The 20627-nt window shown below is 46.1% G+C and overlaps 1 protein-coding gene across 9 annotated transcripts in view; it reads left to right on the top strand.

The window, feature by feature from the left end:
- The window catches only part of arhgef25a (Rho guanine nucleotide exchange factor 25a), a 147466-nt gene that overhangs the window by 106668 nt on the left and 20171 nt on the right, over positions 1 to 20627 (top strand). For all 9 annotated transcript variants that reach the window (XM_036946875.2, XM_036946874.2, XM_090202774.1 and 6 more), the window contains 4 exons: positions 3557 to 3672; positions 3898 to 3964; positions 6192 to 6295; positions 6372 to 6441. In XM_036946875.2, the coding sequence (XP_036802770.2) occupies positions 3557 to 3672; positions 3898 to 3964; positions 6192 to 6295; positions 6372 to 6441 (357 nt within the window). The remainder of the gene's footprint in view (positions 1 to 3556; positions 3673 to 3897; positions 3965 to 6191; positions 6296 to 6371; positions 6442 to 20627) is intronic.

Raw genomic sequence — 20627 nt, 5'->3', positions numbered from 1 at the left:
CGTGTAGCGTCATATCTGAGAAGACTATGCTGTAATCGGTGCCAAAGGTGCTTCAACAAAGTACTGAGTAAAGGGTCTGAATAGAGTCTGTAGAGTGCATTTAGGATGCAGGTGTTTGATTAGTTGTGTACTGTGGGTCAAAGTCAAGGGAAGATGGGCACGGCCGGAACATGGAGGCCTAGAAGTGTGGACAAACCGAGGGTTTACTCAGTCACGAGCGAATGAGTAAGGCAGAATGAAAGCTGATGAATGCTGAACGACATTGCTCAACTAAGAAGGGAGACTTGCACAAGAAAAGGAGTGGTTTGCGGACCATTTAAACAGGGGAGTCCGTGTGTGTAAGTCTTCAGAAGGTTGACAAACACGCATTCGGTGCTATTGTAAGCAGAAGACCGTGGGCAATGAACAAAGAGGTGCTTATTTCTCACACAAGCATGACAGCGTATCTTACTGATCACACAAGCATTTCTGTAGAGTGTAGAGACACTGCTTCAATGTTCAAGAATCTCCAAGGGAATGTTTCTAAGTTCCGGGAAAGTAGCCTGTGAAAAGGCACTCATGTTTACCTCACCAACTCCATTGATTAGATCGCTGCGACATGTTTGTTTACTATGTCCCACTCTTCCTGAATTGATTGGGTGTGGATGTCATCAAGTGTATGATGACACAATGTTCAGTACTGTCTGGTCTAATTCACGCACTTAAAGAGAAGACGCCTGGTTATCCCTACTTCGTCTGATCTGGCGGACTCGGTAAACACAAATGCTTTGTTTGTAAATAATATCTGAGTGCTGGAGTGCGCCCCTAGATATCCTTGAATTTAAAAAAACAAGAAAATCGTGCCGTCTTGTTTGCTTGATAAAAGGGATTTGAAATGATTTACTCTTTTACTTGACATTTTAGAAATTACATTTACTTTTGATACTTAAATATATTTAAAACCACATACTTTAACACCTTTACTAAAGTAGGATTTTACTGGGTGACTTTCACTTTTACTTGAGTCAAGATATGTTTACTGTTACTCAAGTACGACAATTGGGTACTTTTCCCACCACTATCTCTGTGTTATCACTCTTTCTTTCATCCCTTTCATCCCACTCTTTCTTTCATATTCCCAGTTGCCTTGCCACGATTAAATGCAGTGGTAAGTGCTTTCAGTTTTGCCCAAATGCTGCCATCAATCCACAGTTTCTGGTTAGGGAAGGTTTTAATAGTCACAGTGGGTACAACATCTCCTATACACTTCCTTATAAACTCACTCACCGAGTCAGCGTATATACGTCAATGTTGTTCTCTGAGGCTACCCGGAACATATCCCGGTCCACGTGATCGAAGCAATCTTAAAGCGTGGAATCCAATTGGTCAGACCAGCGTTGGATAGACCTAAGTACGGGCGCTTCCTGTTTTAGTTTCTGCCTATAGGAGGGGAGCAACAAGATGGAGTCATGGTCAGATTTGCCATTAGGAGGGCAAGGGAGGGCTTGTGTGCATCGCGGAAGTTAGAGAAACAATGTTACTCGCTCGTGTACTGCAATTGATATGCTGATAGAATTTAGGTAGCCTTGTTCTCAAATTAGCTTTGTTAAAATCCCCAGCTACAATAAATGTAGCCTCAGGATATATGGTTTCCAGTTTGCATAAAGTCCAGTGAAGTTCCTTGATGGTCATCTTGGTATCACTTGCCAGGGGATATACACGGCTGTGACAATAAACAAGGAGAGTTCTCTTGGGAGATAATACAGTCGGCATTTGATTGTGAGGAATTCTAGGTCAGGTGAACAAAAGGACTTGAGTTCCTGTATGTTGTTACAATTACACCATGAGTCAATCATGAAACATACACCCCCGCCCTTCTTCTTACCGCAGAGATGTTTATTCCTGTCGGCGCGATGCACTGAAAATCCTGTTGGCTGTACCGACTCCGACAGCATGTCCCAAGCTAGCCATGTTTCCGTGAAACAGAGAGTGTTAAAATCCCGGACATCTCTTTGGAAAGCAACTCTTGCCCTGATTTCATCGACTTTGTTAACTAGGGACTGGACATTAGCGAGTAATATACTCCGAAGCGGGTGTTTGGTGTGCGGGCATCCGAAGACTCACTAGAAGACCGCTTCGACACCCTCTCCTCCGGCAGTGTTGTTTTGGGCCGGCCTCTGGAATCAGTTCAAATGCCCTGTGCAGACAAAGGATCCGCTTTGGGAAAGTTGTATACCTGGTCGTAATGCTGGTTGTGCTGGTAAGTTGAAGACTCTCTGATATCCAAAAGTTCTTTGCGGTTGTATGTAATGACACTTAAGGTTTTCTGGGCTAACAATGTAAGAAATAATACATAAAAAAACAAAATACTGCACAGTTTCCTAAGGACAAGAAGCGAAGCTGCCATCTCTATCGGCGCGATGTTACTGATCTTGATGGCCCAAATTTGGGAGTCTGGCTCATGGACTACAAGTGGTGAAAGTAAGAACTGCAATTGAAGACAAAAATGCAGTCAAAGAAGAGAAAATGATTCTGCCAACAATTTTATTGCAAGGACATAGGGACATACTAAGGTAAAAAAGGAACGTGAGCAAGTGTTTAAATGATCATTCAAATGAGTGCAGGATTTGAATAACTTGATAAAATGATGGAAGTGAACGCTGGAATTGAACAAATCATTTTGGAAATAGCAACCATTGGTATAGTACTAGAGTTAGAGGCTACAGAAGAGGATTTTGATTCCCATGTACTACAGGACTTTACTGTCAGTTTTGTGTTCCTACTATGTTTGGTTGAAGTTTGGCCGAACAGTTTAAATCAAGAAGAAAGCCCATTAAAACCACTGACAAATCATTTGTTGCCACGCTAGTGTCACACACAACCCATAAAGCATATTTAGAACTTTATCATTCAGAATGATAAAAAACATAAACATTTTGAAAATACAGTGATATGATATCTTGGCTATATCGCCCAGCCCTAATTGGGTGCTATGCTAACACCACAGAGATCCAATGAAATTATATGTAATTCTATGCACAAGACATTCTGTACACCACACTCCTTTACAGGCCCAATAATTCTCTACCGACCCTGTTCTTTCTTTCTCTCCCTCTGTCTTTCTCTTTCATGGTGACTTCACCACACCATACACTATTCTTGGTGACAATCAGATCCCCTTATCATTCTGTCACTGTCCCTAGTGTCTGGCTGCTCTCCCTCCCTGGTCACCTTGGCAACCGGCATCATTATCCTCTCTCCCTCAGTCTCTCACCTTGCCTCTCTCTCTCTCTCTCTCTCCCTCTCTCTCTCTCTCTCTCCCTCTCTCTCTCTCTCTCTCCCCCGCTCTCACTTTGCCTCTCTCTCTCGTCACCCTCAATTTCCCCTCCCTCTCTCCCTCACTTTGCCTTTCTGTCTCTTTGCCTCACTTTCTCACCCCCCCCCCCCGTTTCATCGCCTCTCCATCCCTCAGTTTGATCTTTCCCTTGCCCCTTGTCCTCTCCCGCTATATTAAAAATGCCATAAATGCCAAAATGCCATATCATAACCATATGCCCTGTCCCCTCTGTTTCACCAGGAACCCACCAATGTCTATCCAGATGACAACGGCTCAGTGTTGACGGACGACACCTCCAGCCAATCATCAGCCGCAGCCGACAATGAGGAGAGGAGGAGTGCCTTAGAGAAGAGCATGCAAGTGGTTCCCCTTTAGTTACACAACACAACACTACACTTCGCTCTAAAACGGATGCAAAGTGTGATGTACAACACAGCATTGCCATAAGTACCAACACACCGCCAGCAGTTTACATGAGAATGTCACTGTGTCAAGACTGTTTGCAAATACTTTGTTTTGATGGGGATGACAGGGGGCACCAAAAGTCTGCAATATTTGTCATCCTCTGCCTCTCTGTCCAGGTACGTACTGAAGGAACTCATAGAGACAGAGAAACTGTATGTGGAAGACCTGAGGTACATAGTAGAGGTGAGAGTACAGTATTATATGCGTATTCAATGACAGCCATTAAAAACAGTGGCTTATGAAGTTTGAAAACCCACCCACCCAGGTATTATATCACCTGGCCTTGAAAACATTGTCATCACAATACCTTCAGTGTCTTTCAACACCGCTTGGTCTGGCTCCAAAAACAGCCATTTCTGTTATTGGGTTGATTTGATGAATGTACATACAGTACCAGTCAAAAGTTTGGACACACCTACTCATTCAAGGGTTTTTCTTTTTTGTACTATTTTCTACATTGTAGAATAATAGTGAAGACATCAAAATTATGAAATAACACATATGGAATCATGTAGTAACCCTTTTTTTTTTTTTAAGCAAATCAAAATATATTTCAGATTTTAGATTCTTCAAAGTAGCCAACCTTTGCCTTGATGACAGCTTTGCACACTCTTGGAAATCTTTCAACCAGCTTTACCTGGAATGCTTTTCCAACAGTCTTGAAGGACTTCCCACATATGCTGTGAACTTGTTGGCTGCTTTCCTTCACTCTGCCGTCCAACTCATCCCAAACCATCTCAGTTGGGTTGAGGTCGGGGGATTGTTGAGGTCGGGGGATTGTGGAGGCCAGGTCATCTGATGTAGGACACCATCACTCTCGTTCTTGGTCAAAAAGCCCTTACACAGCCTGGAAGGTTGTTGGGTCATTGTCCTGTTGAAAAACCAATGATAGTGAGACTACGTACAACCAGATGGAATGGGGTATCGCTGCAGAATTCTGTGGTTGCTATGCAGGTTAAGTGTGCCTTGAATTCTAAATAAATCACTGACAGTGTCACCAGCAAAGCACCCCCACACCATCACACCTCCTCCTCCATGCTTCAAGGTGGAACTACACATTCAGAGATCCTCTGTTCACCTTCTCTGTGTCTCACAAAGACTAGGCGGTTGGAACCAGAAGTCTCAAATTTGTACTCATCGGACCAAAGGACCGGCCCAAGCAAATCTCTTCTTCTTATTGGTGTCCTTCAGAAGGGGTTTATTTGCAGCAATTCGACCATAAATGCCTGATGTTGAGATGTGTCTGTTACTTGAACTCTGGGAAGCATTTCTTTGGGCTGCAATTTCTGAGGCTGGTAACTAATGAACTTGTCCTCTGCAGCAGAGGTAACTCTGGGTCTTCCTTTCTTGTGGCGGTCCTCATCAGAGCCAGTTTCATCATAGCGCTTGATGGTGTTTGAGACTGCACAATGAAGAAACTTCCAAAGTTCTTCAAACGTTCCGTGTTGACTGACCTTCATGTCTTAAAGTAATGATGGACTGTCGTTTCTCTTTGCTTATTGACGCTGTTCTTACCATAATATGGACTTAGTCTTTTACCAAATACGGCTATCTTCTGTATACAGTGCCTTGCGAAAGTATTCGGCCCCCTTGAACTTCGCGACCTTTTGCCACATTTCAGGCTTCAAAGGTGGCGCTACAAAGTATTAACTTAAGGGGGCTGAATAATTTTGCACGCCCAATTTTTCAGTTTTTGATTTGTTAAAAAAGTTTGAAATATCCAATAAATGTCGTTCCACTTCATGATTGTGTCCCACTTGTTGTTGATTCTTCACAAAAAAATACAGTTTTATATCTTTATGTTTGAAGCCTGAAATGTGGCAAAAAGTCGCAAACTTTCGCAAGGCACAGTACCAACCCTACCTTGTCACAACACAACTGATTGTCTCAAACGCATTGAGAAGGAAAGAAATTCCCCAAATGACCTTTTAACAAGGCACACTTGTTAATTGAAATGCATTCCAGGTGATTACCTCATGAAGCTGGTTGAGAGAATTCCAAGAGTGTGCAAAGCTGTTATTAAAGCAATGGGTGGCTACTTTGAAGAACCTAAAAATCTGTTTTGATTTGTTTAACACTTGTTTGATTTCTACATGATTCCACATGTGTTATTTCATAGTTTTGATGTCTTCACTACTATTCTGCAATGCATGAAATAGCAAAAATAGAGAAAACCCCTGGAATGAGTAGGTGTGTCCAAACATTTGAATGGCACTGTATATTACGGTAATACGTAGGCTTTAGCTCAGAGGGTTAACACTGTCTTGTTGTGCGTGGGAAACCAGGGTTTGAATCCCAGTCAGTCATATACAGTATATCTGATCTGAGGTTGTGTGTGTGTGTGTGTGTGTGTGTGTGTGTGTGTGTGTGTGTGTGTGTGTGTGTGTGTGTGTGTGTGTCACCACTACAGGGCTACATGGCCACTATGAATACCAAGGGCATACCTGAGGACATGAAGGGGAAAGACAAGATTATATTTGGAAACATTCACCAAATGTTCGACTGGCATAAAGAGTGAGTGTCGAAGATGTACTGTGCAGAGTGTGATTGTGTGTGATAGTGTGTGTGTAACCTGTCTCTCTCTGTCTAGCTACTTCCTGGGGGAACTGGAGAAGTGTATAGCAGAACCAGAGAGACTGGCTCAACTTTTCATAAAGCATGTGAGTCTACTTACACCATCACTCAGAGACAGTGGGCCACAGGCAGCGGGCGAGTAGCTGTTTCCTGTTTCTGTTTGGTGTGAGTTGAGGTAAATAGCTGTGAGGATACACATGAAGAGCTCCTGTTAACCCTCCAACGTGCCGTGCCGCTGTCTAGATTTCTGTCAGCTGCTAGCATTCGCTCCTACACTTCCCTGTTATAGATAGGTCTCAGACGTGCGCGCGCGCACACACACACACACCAGCGTTTCCCCCTCCACTTCCTTGTTATTGATAGCTAGGGTCTTAGACCTGCCTGTGTTTTTCTAGCCACAGACAGACTGGCTAGCCTCCAGACCAGACAAGACTTGACCAGTCAGTCAGGAAGTGTGTGAATGTGTGTGTGTATGTGCATGCCCTTGTGTGTGTGTGTGTGTGTGTGTGTGTGTGTGTGTGTGTGTGTGTGTGTGTGTGTGTGTGTGTGTGTGTGTGTGTGTGTGTGTGTGTGTGTGTGTGTGTGTGTGGCTGGACCCGAGCGGTCAGGAAGCAAGTGGAGAATAACAGGCAGAAGAAACAGGCAGAAGAAAAGCCACATAAAAAAGTCTCAGAAATAATAAACACGAGGCTATTTGATACGGATGTCATTTTCCTCCAACCCCAAAGACAACCTATTTCTGCCCCTGTATCTGTGGTCTGATACGGAGAAAAATTAACAGGAGAAGAAAGACGTAGCGTACAGATATACTGCAGAGTTTATTGTTCTTAGAATAGAAAATAACTTAATGAGAAGAACTTTAGATGTGGTACATGCTGTGTTCCGTGCAGAGAATTACATATATGTCAATGAAGACAGAGTGGTCATGTTGGGTTAATTTAACAAACTTGGAGTAAAATAGATTGAGTTAATGAGTTCTCTCACTCTCCCTCCCTCGCTCCCTGTCTGTTAAAACTCTCCCTCCCTCTCTCCCTGTCTGTTAAAACTCTCCCTGTCCGTAAAAACTCTCCCTCCCTCTCTCCCTGTCCGTTAAAACTCTCCCTGTCCGTTAAAACTCTCCCTCCCTCTTTCCCTGTCCTTTAAAACTCTCCCTCCCCCTCTCCCTGTCTGTTAACTCTCCCTCCCTCTCTCCCTGTCCGTTAAAACTCTGCCTCCCTCTCTCCCTGTCCGTTAAAACTCTCCCTGTCCGTTAAAACTCTCCCTCCCTCTCTCCCTGTCTGTTAAAACTCTCCCTGTCCGTTAAAACTCTCCCTCCCTCTCTCCCTGTCTGTTAAAACTCTCCTTCCCTCTCTCCCTGTCTGTTAAAACTCTCCCTCCCTCTCTCCCTGGCCTTTAAAACTCTCCCTCCCTCTCTCCCTGGCCTTTAAAACTCTCCCTCCCTCTCTCCCTGTCCGTTAAAACTCTCCCTCCCTCTCTCCCTGTCCGTTAAAACTCTCCCTGTCCGTTAAAACTCTCCCTGTCCGTTAAAACTCTCCCTCCCTCTCTCCCTGTCCGTTAAAACTCTACCTGTCCGTTAAAACTCTCCCTGTCCATTAAAACTCTCCCTCCCTCTCTCCCTGTCCGTTAAAACTCTCCCTGTCCGTTAAAACTCTCCCTCCCTCTATCCCTGTCCATTAAAACTCTCCCTGTCCGTTAAAACTCTCCCTGTCCGTTAAAACTCTCCCTCCCTCTTTCCCTGTCCTTTAAAACTCTCCCTCCCTCTCTCCCTGTCTGTTAAAACTCTCCCTCCCTCTCTCCCTGTCCGTTAAAACTCTCCCTCCCTCTCTCCCTGTCCGTTAAAACTCTCCCTGTCCGTTAAAACTCTCCCTCCCTCTCTCCCTGTCCGTTAAAACTCTCCCTCCCTCTCTCCCTGTCCGTTAAAATTCTCCCTGTCCGTTAAAACTCTCCCTGTCCGTTAAAACTCTCCTTGTCCGTTAAAACTCTCCCTGTCCTTTAAAACTCTCCCTATCCTTTAAAACTCTACCTGTCCGTTAAAACTCTCCCTGTCCGTTAAAACTCTCCCTCCCTCTCTCCCTGTCCGTTAAAACTCTCCCCCCCTCTCTCCCTGTCTGTTAAAACTCTCCCTGTCCGTTAAAACTCTCCCTGTCCGTTAAAACTCTTCCTGTCTGTTAAAACTCTCCCTGTCCTTTAAAACTCTCCATGTCCGTTAAAACTCTCCCTGTCCGTTAAAACTCTCCCTGTCCATTAAAACTCTCCCTCCCTCTCTCCCTGACCTTTAAAACTCTCCCTCCCTCCCTCCCTGTCCGTTAAAACTCTCCCTCCCTCTCTCCCTGTCCGTTAAAACTCTCCCTGTCCGTTAAAACTCTCCCTGTCCGTTAAAACTCTCCCTCCCTCTCTCCCTGTCCGTTAAAACTCTCCCTGTCCGTTAAAACTCTCCCTGTCCGTTAAAACTCTCCCTGTCCATTAAAACTCCCCCTCCCTCTCTCCCTGTCCGTTAAAACTCTCCCTGTCCGTTAAAACTCTCCCTCCATTTCTCCCTGTCTTTTAAAACTCTCCCTGTCTGTTGAAACTCTCCCTCCCTCTCTCCCTGTCCTTTAAAACTCTCCCTCCCTCTCTCCCTGTCTGTTAAAAGTCTCCCTCCCTCTCTCCCTGTCCGTTAAAACTCTCCCTCCCTCTCTCCCTGTCCGTTAAAACTCTCCCTGTCCGTTAAAACTCTCCCTCCCTCTCTCCCTGTCCGTTAAAACTCACCCTCCCTCTCTCCCTGTCTGTTAAAACTCTCCCTCCCTCTCTCCTTGTCCGTTAAAACTCTCCCTCCCTCTCTCCCTGTCTGTTAAAACTCTCCCTCCCTCTCTCCCTGTCTGTTAAAACTCTCCCTGTCTGTTAAAACTCTCCCTGTCTGTTAAAACTCTCCCTGTCTGTTAAAACTCTCCCTGTCCGTTAAAACTCTCCCTCCCTCTCTCCCTGTCCGTTAAAACTCTCCCTGTCCGTTAAAACTCTCCCTCCCTCTCTCCCTGTCCGTTAAAACTCTCCCCCCCTCTCTCCCTGTCTGTTAAAACTCTCCCTGTCCGTTAAAACTCTCCCTGTCCGTTAAAACTCTTCCTGTCTGTTAAAACTCTCCCTGTCCTTTAAAACTCTCCATGTCCGTTAAAACTCTCCCTGTCCGTTAAAACTCTCCCTGTCCATTAAAACTCTCCCTCCCTCTCTCCCTGACCTTTAAAACTCTCCCTCCCTCCCTCCCTGTCCGTTAAAACTCTCCCTCCCTCTCTCCCTGTCCGTTAAAACTCTCCCTGTCCGTTAAAACTCTCCCTGTCCGTTAAAACTCTCCCTCCCTCTCTCCCTGTCCGTTAAAACTCTCCCTGTCCGTTAAAACTCTCCCTGTCCGTTAAAACTCTCCCTGTCCATTAAAACTCCCCCTCCCTCTCTCCCTGTCCGTTAAAACTCTCCCTGTCCGTTAAAACTCTCCCTCCATTTCTCCCTGTCTTTTAAAACTCTCCCTGTCTGTTGAAACTCTCCCTCCCTCTCTCCCTGTCCTTTAAAACTCTCCCTCCCTCTCTCCCTGTCTGTTAAAAGTCTCCCTCCCTCTCTCCCTGTCCGTTAAAACTCTCCCTCCCTCTCTCCCTGTCCGTTAAAACTCTCCCTGTCCGTTAAAACTCTCCCTCCCTCTCTCCCTGTCCGTTAAAACTCACCCTCCCTCTCTCCCTGTCTGTTAAAACTCTCCCTCCCTCTCTCCTTGTCCGTTAAAACTCTCCCTCCCTCTCTCCCTGTCTGTTAAAACTCTCCCTCCCTCTCTCCCTGTCTGTTAAAACTCTCCCTGTCTGTTAAAACTCTCCCTGTCTGTTAAAACTCTCCCTGTCTGTTAAAACTCTCCCTGTCCGTTAAAACTCTCCCTCCCTCTCTCCCTGTCCGTTAAAACTCTCCCTGTCCGTTAAAACTCTCCCTCCCTCTCTCCCTGTCCGTTAAAACTCTCCCTCCCTCTCTACCTGTCCGTTCAAATTCTCCCTGTCCGTTAAAACTCTCCCTGTCCGTTAAAACTCTCCCTGTCCTTTAAAACTCTCCCTGTCCTTTAAAACTCTCCCTGTCCGTTAAAACTCTTCCTGTCCGTTAAAACTCTCCCTGTCCGTTAAAACTCTCCCTCCCTCCCTCCCTCCCTGTCCGTTAAAACTCTCCTTGTCCGTTAAAACTCTCCCTCCCTCTCTCCCTGTCCGTTAAAACTCTCCCTGTCCGTTAAAACTCTCCCTCCCTCTCTCCCTGTCCGTTAAAACTCTCCCTCCCTCTCTCCCTGTCCGTTAAAACTCTCCCTCCCTCTCTACCTGTCCGTTCAAATTCTCCCTGTCCGTTAAAACTCTCCCTGTCCGTTAAAACTCTCCCTGTCCTTTAAAACTCTCCCTGTCCTTTAAAACTCTCCCTGTCCGTTAAAACTCTTCCTGTCCGTTAAAACTCTCCCTGTCCGTTAAAACTCTCCCTCCCTCCCTCCCTGTCCGTTAAAACTCTCCCTGTCCATTAAAACTCTCCCTCCCTCTCTCCCTGTCCGTTAAAACTCTCCCTGTCCGTTAAAACTCTCCCTCCCTCTCTCCCTGTCCGTTAAAACTCTCCCTCCCTCTCTCCCTGTCCGTTAAAACTCTCCCTGTCCGTTAAAACTCTCCCTCCCTCTCTCCCTGTCTGTTAAAACTCTCCCTGTCCGTTAAAACTCTCCCTCCCTCTCTCCCTGTCTGTTAAAACTCTCCTTCCCTCTCTCCCTGTCTGTTAAAACTCTCCCTCCCTCTCTCCCTGGCCTTTAAAACTCTCCCTCCCTCTCTCCCTGGCCTTTAAAACTCTCCCTCCCTCTCTCCCTGTCCGTTAAAACTCTCCCTCCCTCTCTCCCTGTCCGTTAAAACTCTACCTGTCCGTTAAAACTCTCCCTGTCCATTAAAACTCTCCCTCCCTCTCTCCCTGTCCGTTAAAACTCTCCCTGTCCGTTAAAACTCTCCCTCCCTCTATCCCTGTCCATTAAAACTCTCCCTGTCCGTTAAAACTCTCCCTGTCCGTTAAAACTCTCCCTCCCTCTTTCCCTGTCCTTTAAAACTCTCCCTCGCTCTCTCCCTGTCTGTTAAAACTCTCCCTCCCTCTCTCCCTGTCCGTTAAAACTCTCCCTCCCTCTCTCCCTGTCCGTTAAAACTCTCCCTGTCCGTTAAAACTCTCCCTCCCTCTCTCCCTGTCCGTTAAAACTCTCCCTCCCTCTCTCCCTCTCTGTTAAAATTCTCCCTGTCCGTTAAAACTCTCCCTGTCCGTTAAAACTCTCCTTGTCCGTTAAAACTCTCCCTGTCCTTTAAAACTCTCCCTATCCTTTAAAACTCTACCTGTCCGTTAAAACTCTCCCTGTCCGTTAAAACTCTCCCTCCCTCTCTCCCTGTCCGTTAAAACTCTCTCCCCCTCTCTCCCTGTCTGTTAAAACTCTCCCTGTCCGTTAAAACTCTCCCTCCCTCTCTCCCTGTCTGTTAAAACTCTCCCTCCCTCTCTCCCTGTCTGTTAAAACTCTCCCTGTCTGTTAAAACTCTCCCTGTCTGTTAAAACTCTCCCTGTCTGTTAAAACTCTCCCTGTCCGTTAAAACTCTCCCTCCCTCTCTCCCTGTCCGTTAAAACTCTCCCTGTCCGTTAAAACTCTCCCTCCCTCTCTCCCTGTCCGTTAAAACTCTCCCTCCCTCTCTACCTGTCCGTTCAAATTCTCCCTGTCCGTTAAAACTCTCCCTGTCCGTTAAAACTCTCCCTGTCCTTTAAAACTCTCCCTGTCCTTTAAAACTCTCCCTGTCCGTTAAAACTCTTCCTGTCCGTTAAAACTCTCCCTGTCCGTTAAAACTCTCCCTCCCTCCCTCCCTCCCTGTCCGTTAAAACTCTCCTTGTCCGTTAAAACTCTCCCTCCCTCTCTCCCTGTCCGTTAAAACTCTCCCTGTCCGTTAAAACTCTCCCTCCCTCTCTCCCTGTCCGTTAAAACTCTCCCTCCCTCTCTCCCTGTCCGTTAAAACTCTCCCTCCCTCTCTACCTGTCCGTTCAAATTCTCCCTGTCCGTTAAAACTCTCCCTGTCCGTTAAAACTCTCCCTGTCCTTTAAAACTCTCCCTGTCCTTTAAAACTCTCCCTGTCCGTTAAAACTCTTCCTGTCCGTTAAAACTCTCCCTGTCCGTTAAAACTCTCCCTCCCTCCCTCCCTGTCCGTTAAAACTCTCCCTGTCCATTAAAACTCTCCCTCCCTCTCTCCCTGTCCGTTAAAACTCTCCCTGTCCGTTAAAACTCTCCCTCCCTCTCTCCCTGTCCGTTAAAACTCTCCCTCCCTCTCTCCCTGTCCGTTAAAACTCTCCCTGTCCGTTAAAACTCTCCCTCCCTCTCTCCCTGTCTGTTAAAACTCTCCCTGTCCGTTAAAACTCTCCCTCCCTCTCTCCCTGTCTGTTAAAACTCTCCTTCCCTCTCTCCCTGTCTGTTAAAACTCTCCCTCCCTCTCTCCCTGGCCTTTAAAACTCTCCCTCCCTCTCTCCCTGGCCTTTAAAACTCTCCCTCCCTCTCTCCCTGTCCGTTAAAACTCTCCCTCCCTCTCTCCCTGTCCGTTAAAACTCTACCTGTCCGTTAAAACTCTCCCTGTCCATTAAAACTCTCCCTCCCTCTCTCCCTGTCCGTTAAAACTCTCCCTGTCCGTTAAAACTCTCCCTCCCTCTATCCCTGTCCATTAAAACTCTCCCTGTCCGTTAAAACTCTCCCTGTCCGTTAAAACTCTCCCTCCCTCTTTCCCTGTCCTTTAAAACTCTCCCTCGCTCTCTCCCTGTCTGTTAAAACTCTCCCTCCCTCTCTCCCTGTCCGTTAAAACTCTCCCTCCCTCTCTCCCTGTCCGTTAAAACTCTCCCTGTCCGTTAAAACTCTCCCTCCCTCTCTCCCTGTCCGTTAAAACTCTCCCTCCCTCTCTCCCTCTCTGTTAAAATTCTCCCTGTCCGTTAAAACTCTCCCTGTCCGTTAAAACTCTCCTTGTCCGTTAAAACTCTCCCTGTCCTTTAAAACTCTCCCTATCCTTTAAAACTCTACCTGTCCGTTAAAACTCTCCCTGTCCGTTAAAACTCTCCCTCCCTCTCTCCCTGTCCGTTAAAACTCTCTCCCCCTCTCTCCCTGTCTGTTAAAACTCTCCCTGTCCGTTAAAACTCTCCCTGTCCGTTAAAACTCTTCCTGTCTGTTAAAACTCTCCCTGTCCTTTAAAACTCTCCATGTCCGTTAAAACTCTCCCTGTCCGTTAAAACTCTCCCTGTCCATTAAAACTCTCCCTCCCTCTCTCCCTGTCTGTTAAAACTCTCCCCCCTCTCTCCCTGGCCTTTAAAACTCTCCCTCCCTCTCTCCCTGACCTTTAAAACTCTCCCTCCCTCCCTCCCTGTCCGTTAAAACTCTCCCTCCCTCTCTCCCTGTCCGTTAAAACTCTCCCTGTCCGTTAAAACTCTCCCTGTCCGTTAAAACTCTCCCTCCCTCTCTCCCTGTCCGTTAAAACTCTCCCTGTCCGTTAAAACTCTCCCTGTCCGTTAAAACTCTCCCTGTCCATTAAAACTCCCCCTCCCTCTCTCCCTGTCTGTTAAAACTCTCCCTGTCCGTTAAAACTCTCCCTCCATTTCTCCCTGTCTTTTAAAACTCTCCCTGTCTGTTGAAACTCTCCCTCCCTCTCTCCCTGTCCTTTAAAACTCTCCCTCCCTCTCTCCCTGTCCGTTAAAACTCTCCCTCCCTTTCTCCCTGTCCGTTAAAACTCTCCCTGTCCGTTAAAACTCTCCCTGTCCGTTAAAACTCTCCCTCCCTCTCTCCCTGTCTGTTAAAACTCTCCCTCCCTCTCTCCTTGTCCGTTAAAACTCTCCCTCCCTCTCTCCCTGTCTGTTAAAACTCTCCCTCCCTCTCTCCCTGTCTGTTAAAACTCTCCCTGTCTGTTAAAACTCTCCCTGTCTGTTAAAACTCTCCCTGTCCGTTAAAACTCTCCCTCCCTCTCTCCCTGTCCGTTAAAACTCTCCCTGTCCGTTAAAACTCTCCCTCCCTCTCTCCCTGTCCGTTAAAACTCTCCCTCCCTCTCTACCTGTCCGTTCAAATTCTCCCTGTCCGTTAAAACTCTCCCTGTCCGTTAAAACTCTCCCTGTCCTTTAAAACTCTCCCTGTCCTTTAAAACTCTCCCTGTCCGTTAAAACTCTTCCTGTCCGTTAAAACTCTCCCTGTCCGTTAAAACTCTCCCTCCCTCCCTCCCTGTCCGTTAAAACTCTCCCTGTCCGTTAAAACTCTCCCTCCCTCTCTCCCTGTCCGTTAAAACTCTCCCTCCCTCTCTCCCTGTCCGTTAAAACTCTCCCTCCCTCTCTACCTGTCCGTTCAAATTCTCCCTGTCCGTTAAAACTCTCCCTGTCCGTTAAAACTCTCCCTGTCCTTTAAAACTCTCCCTGTCCTTTAAAACTCTCCCTGTCCGTTAAAACTCTTCCTGTCCGTTAAAACTCTCCCTGTCCGTTAAAACTCTCCCTCCCTCCCTCCCTGTCCGTTAAAACTCTCCCTGTCCATTAAAACTCTCCCTCCCTCTCTCCCTGTCCGTTAAAACTCTCCCTCCCTCTCTCCCTGTCCGTTAAAACTCTCCCTCCCTCTCTCCCTGTCCGTTAAAACTCTCCCTGTCCGTTAAAACTCTCCCTCCCTCTGTCCCTGTCTGTTAAAACTCTCCCTGTCCATTAAAACTCTCCCTGTCCGTTAAAACTCTCCCTCCCTCTCTCCCTGTCCGTTAAAACTCTCCCTCTCTCTCTCCCTGTCCGTTAAAACTCTCCCTCCCTCTCTCCCTGTCCGTTAAAACTCTCCCTCCCTCTCTCCCTGTCCGTTAAAACTCTCCCTCCCTCTCTCCCTGTCCGTTAAAACTCTCCCTGTCCGTTAAAACTCTCCCTGTCCGTTAAAACTCTCCCTCCCTCTCTCCCTGTCCGTTAAAACTCTCCCTGTCCGTTAAAACTCTCCCTCCTTCTGTCCCTGTCTGTTAAAACTCTCCCTATCCGTTAAAACTCTCCCTGTCCTTTAAAACTCTCCCTGTCCGTTAAAACTCTCCCTGTCCGTTAAAACTCTCCCTGTCCTTTAAAACTCTCCCTGTCCTTTAAAACTCTCCCTGTCCGTTAAAACTCTCCCTGTCCGTTAAAACTCTCCCTGTTCGTTAAAACCTTCCCTGTCCGTTAAAACTCTCCCTGTCCATTAAAACTCTCCCTCCCTCTCTCTGTCCGTTAAAACTCTCCCTCCCTCTCTCCCTGTCCGTTAAAACTCTCCCTCCCTCTCTCCCTGTCCGTTAAAACTCTCCCTGTCCATTAAAACTCTCCCTCCCTCTCTCCCTGTCCTTTAAAACTCTCCCTGTCCGTTAAAACTCTCCCTGTCTGTTAAAACTCTCCCTCCCTCTCTCCCTGTCCGTTAAAACTCTCCCTGTCCATTAAAACTCTCCCTCCCTCTCTCCCTGTCCTTTAAAACTCTCCCTGTCCGTTAAAACTCTCCCTCCCTCTCTCCCTGTCTGTTAAAACTCTCCCTGTCCGTTAGAACTCTCCCTGTCCGTTAAAATCAATTAAAAAGGACTTGAAGACGTGATGAAGTTAAAAGGGCTATGGGGGAATAAAGCAGCTTGTAACTACATCTAATGGTGTCAAGCTGTGACAACAAGCACACTGGGAACATGGCCTGTAGAAAAAGTCCAGGAGAACTTTCATATAGAATGCTTCATTTCAGCCTAGTCATGTATGTTACTGGTTCAGCAGCCTAGTCATGTATGTTACTGGTTCAGCAGCCGAGTCATGTATGTTACTGGTTCAGCAGCCTAGTCATGTATGTTACTGGTTCAGCAGCCTAGTCATGTATGTTACTGGTTCAGCAGCCTAGTCATGTATGTTACTGGTTCAGCAGCCTAGTCATGTATGTTACTGGTTCAGCAGCCTAGTCATGTATGTTACTGGTTCAGCAGCCTAGTCATGTATGTTACTGGTTCAGCAGCCTAGTCATGTATGTTACTGGTTCAGCAGCCTAGTCATGTATGTTACTGGTTCAGCAGCCTAGTCATGTATGTTACTGGTTCAGCAGCCTAGTCATGTATGTTACTGGTTCAGCAGCCTAGTCATGTATGTTACTGGTTCAGCAGCCTAGTCATGTATGTTACTGGTTCAGCAGCCGAGTCATGTATGTTACTGGTTCAGCAGCCTAGTCATGTATGTTACTGGTTCAGCAGCCTAGTCATGTATGTTACTGGTTCAGCAGCCTAGTCATGTATGTTACTGGTTCAGCAGCCTAGTCATGTATGTTACTGGTTCAGCAGCCTAGTCATGTATGTTACTGGTTCAGCAGCCTAGTCATGTATGTTACTGGTTCAGCAGCCTAGTCATGTATGTTACTGGTTCAGCAGCCTAGTCATGTATGTTACTGGTTCAGCAGCCTAGTCATGTATGTTACTGGTTCAGCAGCCTAGTCATGTATGTTACTGGTTCAGCAGCCTAGTCATGTATGGTATCATGCTTCTATGGTAGCGTTTGGTTCTGCACCTGATGGATTCCAACTCTGTTGAGGACCGGGTAACAGGTCCAGAGATGGAGGAGCGTTCCGGGGACAGTATGTGTCGGTAGAGGCCCTGTTTGTATGTGGTTTACACCATCACCATATCCTCCTGTGGGACGGAGCTATATTTCAGCTTCCTAATGGAGGAACAGGGGTCTACTGGCCTTCTTGGAGATCACATCCACCTGTGCTGTCCAATGGAGATCTGCCTGGATGAGAATGCCTAGGACTTTTATGGTTTCAACTCTCAGGAGCTCTGAGTTATTGATGTGCAGTGGTGGTAGATCCGGTGGTGTTCTGGAGATGAAGGTGTGAAGTACTTTGCATTCCTGCGGGTGGAGAATCATGTGACTGTCTATGGACTAGGTGCTGTTGCGGTGACCGTATCATCGCCACACCGGCAGCCCTGACCGCAGTAAAATTCCACGTGACCGTGGAGTCACGGTAATCTTCTCTTAGGCACTCTGGACATGATTTGGTAGTAGCGAACTTGCTAACGACCATCCGGTCCTAATGGCCTGGTACTCAGGGCTCTAGTGTTCCTCCAACAACTCTGACATCAATGGGAATACAATGGAAAATCACTTCAAAACACCTGTCATCATCAAAACAGTTTCATGCTTTTAAAACTCACCTCACTGTGATGATCATTTTGAAGAAGTACAACAGCAGGTTGAAACTGAGTGGAAAACATGGTCATTGTAGATGTTGTTTCACAGCCTTGCGCAACAAAATGTACAGCGCTTTCTAAGGTGATGATGAATTCAAAACACCCCTACACATATTAGAGTTTATGCATACGCAAAGGCTTATGAGCCCAAGCCTGGAAGGAAAAAAAAGAATGAAAATGATACAATACATAGCCTACCGCATATTATGCATGGCAGAAAAACATCAAACTAAAGTGAATTAAGATGTCTTCGGTACATAATTGGTCTAGCCTATAAATTAGAGTAATCGCCTTTGAATGTGGACTGTATTATTATGCATACTGGATGGACTGGTTACCTTATGCTACGCTCTAAAATGTGTATCCATGAGTCTGGGAGAGAACTATAGCCCTACGCATGCTGTAGGTTCATTGATTGTGCGGAGCGGCTTACAGGTAGCCTACAATTACAGTGAATTTGTATTTGATTTGGAATAGCCTGGTATTAGGGGATTTTTTATATTTGAATAATTAAGTGGGTGGCACATTAACGTTAGCGACACAGAATATCTCTCCACCATGCTGTTTCCATCTCCTCCTCTCTCTCCTTTATTCATTTCTTCAGTGTGCAGAGGGGGGTGTCAACAGTTTAGTGAAATCTGTTTTGCTGGCGAAAACATGTTGCAAACGATGTTTCCCAAATTAAGGACTGGGTAGGTGCAGGAACATGGTCCTCAAACGGTGGTGCTCCTCAAACGGTGGTTGATGCGTGGAGAGAAACAAGTTTTCCTATATTTATTTCTCAGCTGCTCATATTAAGCACAGCTCCGCTATAAAACCAAAGTAGCTTACCAGGCATCATTAAAAAATGATGCACAGCTCTGCTATAAAACTCAAGTAGCTTACCAAGTATCATTAAAAAATGATGCACAGCTCTGCTATAAAACTCAAGTAGCTTACCAAGTATCATTGAAAAACAGACCGGAGGGAAAGCATGCAGCCTTCATTATCTTTTCGAATGCATACTGATTACATCTATTTTTCCCCTGCTCTGTTCCTGCCCATTCTAAATCTAAACTAATTTGACATATTAGTAAAGACAAGATGAAATAGAAATTTGTCTGAATGGGCGAAAATATGATCACTTGATGAGTGAACAGCTGTGCATCTTGATGCAAGGAACAGAGCTCAAACTTTTTTGCGGCTTTCTCAACTCATCAATAGTCTGTAGTCGCATCATGCAGCCCATACAGTATATGTGTTGATTTCTAAGACATTCTAAGGTTTGTATCATTCACAACTAAAGTTGGCAAATAACTCTAAATCTAGCATATAGGACCTGTTTCGAATGATAACAATTTTTTTATTCAACAAATATATCATTTTTGTACTTTTTAGCCGTTTTTGTACTCTTTCTCCCCAATTTCATGATATACAATTGGTAGTTACAGCTTTGTACCATCACTGCAATTCCCGTACAGACTTGGGAGAGACGAAGGTCGAGAGCCACGCGTCCTCCGAAACACGACCCTGACAAGCCGCACTGCTTCGAATGATCATTTTTACGCTCAATATAGCCACTTCATATGCACTCTCGCTCCAGAATGGGAAGAATCTCCTTTCTATTTAATTCAGCTAAGTTCAATTACGTTCTTCTTAATTATAACATCGTATAATATCAAGGCACAGGACCTATAAGCATATCTTGTCTGCTAAATGAACAAGCCTACAGCCTATGGCATGGAACATAGCCAATAACATACTGTCAGCCAACTCATATTCTGTTCTTCTGAAAATCCATGTTCTTCATATCATTATGTTTCTTTAGACCTGAGTAAAATAAATAACGGATTTATTGTGATGGTGTATGTTACATTTACTTATTTGTTTTGTAAATGTAGATGTTCCAAAGGTGCACATCAGCAGCTTGTTTGCATGGAGGCCTGGGATGCTAAACATGTCAATGTTAATTAACAGTCAAATACCGCATCACAATTACCGTCTGACAAAATGTCATGCCAGCCACATTGACACAGTCTGGACCATGACTCCAGGTCGGACAGGTCTTGTTGGCTTGAAGAGGGTGCTGTCTGGGGTCTGTCCTCTAGTAGGTTAAGCTCATCCACGAGCTTCCAGTGTTCTACTGCTGCATCGCTTACTGTGGCGTCTATGTATGTTATGAATATCAGGGGTCCGAGCAACGTTCCCTGAGGGAGGCCACATGACACTCTGACACTGTCCGACATGGAACCATGGTACTTAAATGCCTGGTGCCTGTTAGACAGGAAGTCAGCATTTCACCTGATGGTTGAAGCCTCATTTCTAGGAGTCTGGCGATAACCACATTATGGCAGACCCTGTCAAAGGCCTTGCTATAGTCAGTGGTGACCCGCGAGCAGATGAAGACAGGCTTGTCGGAATGCTTGTACAGCCCATCGATGGTCATAGATTTGGGGAAGGAGGTCTCCTACTGTCCACTGGGAGATGAAGCTCTCGGCTGCCTTGTCTAGAAGGGAGGTATGTGAGATGGGTCTGATTTCAGCAAGGCTGGGTGGATTCATCTTTGGGAGGGGCACGACAGTAGCAGCTTTCCACTCCTTTGGGATCACACCTTGGTCGAGGGAAGTGTTTAGGATATCTGCCATGGGTCCAATTAGCCCGTAAGCAAACTCTTTAATGAAGCTGCCAGGTATTCTGTCTGCTTTTGGGGTTTTCACCTTAACCAACTTCTCGTACGTATCCCATGCTGGATGGTTGGGGCTGGTCCTGATGGTAGGTAACAGGGAAGCAGTATTGGTCGATGGGGGGTAGGAACTGGATCACAGAGGCTAGTGCTTTGGTCATTTCATTGGCTATTCCTTTGCCATCACCTGGGCTAAGCCCCTCAATGTGTGAAGGTGGGCTCAAACTTGAAGATGTTGGCTAAAGCCTTGACTTCCTGGTGCCATTTCTCTGGATTTAGTTTTTTCAGTGCTGTGATTTCATCACTGTAGAAGGCCTGCCTAGTTGTTCTGATCTTGCATTGTGTTTTGTTCCTCAACTTGTTCCATAGGACAGTGTTCTTCTGGGAGAAGGCTTTCTGATGCTCTTGGATTAGG

The sequence above is a fragment of the Oncorhynchus mykiss genome, chromosome 16, assembly GCF_057628025.1.
Source record: "Oncorhynchus mykiss isolate SJ-2025 chromosome 16, ASM5762802v1, whole genome shotgun sequence".
NCBI classification, from domain to species: Eukaryota; Metazoa; Chordata; class Actinopteri; order Salmoniformes; family Salmonidae; genus Oncorhynchus; species Oncorhynchus mykiss.
This window is presented reverse-complemented; position numbering and strand designations above follow the sequence as displayed.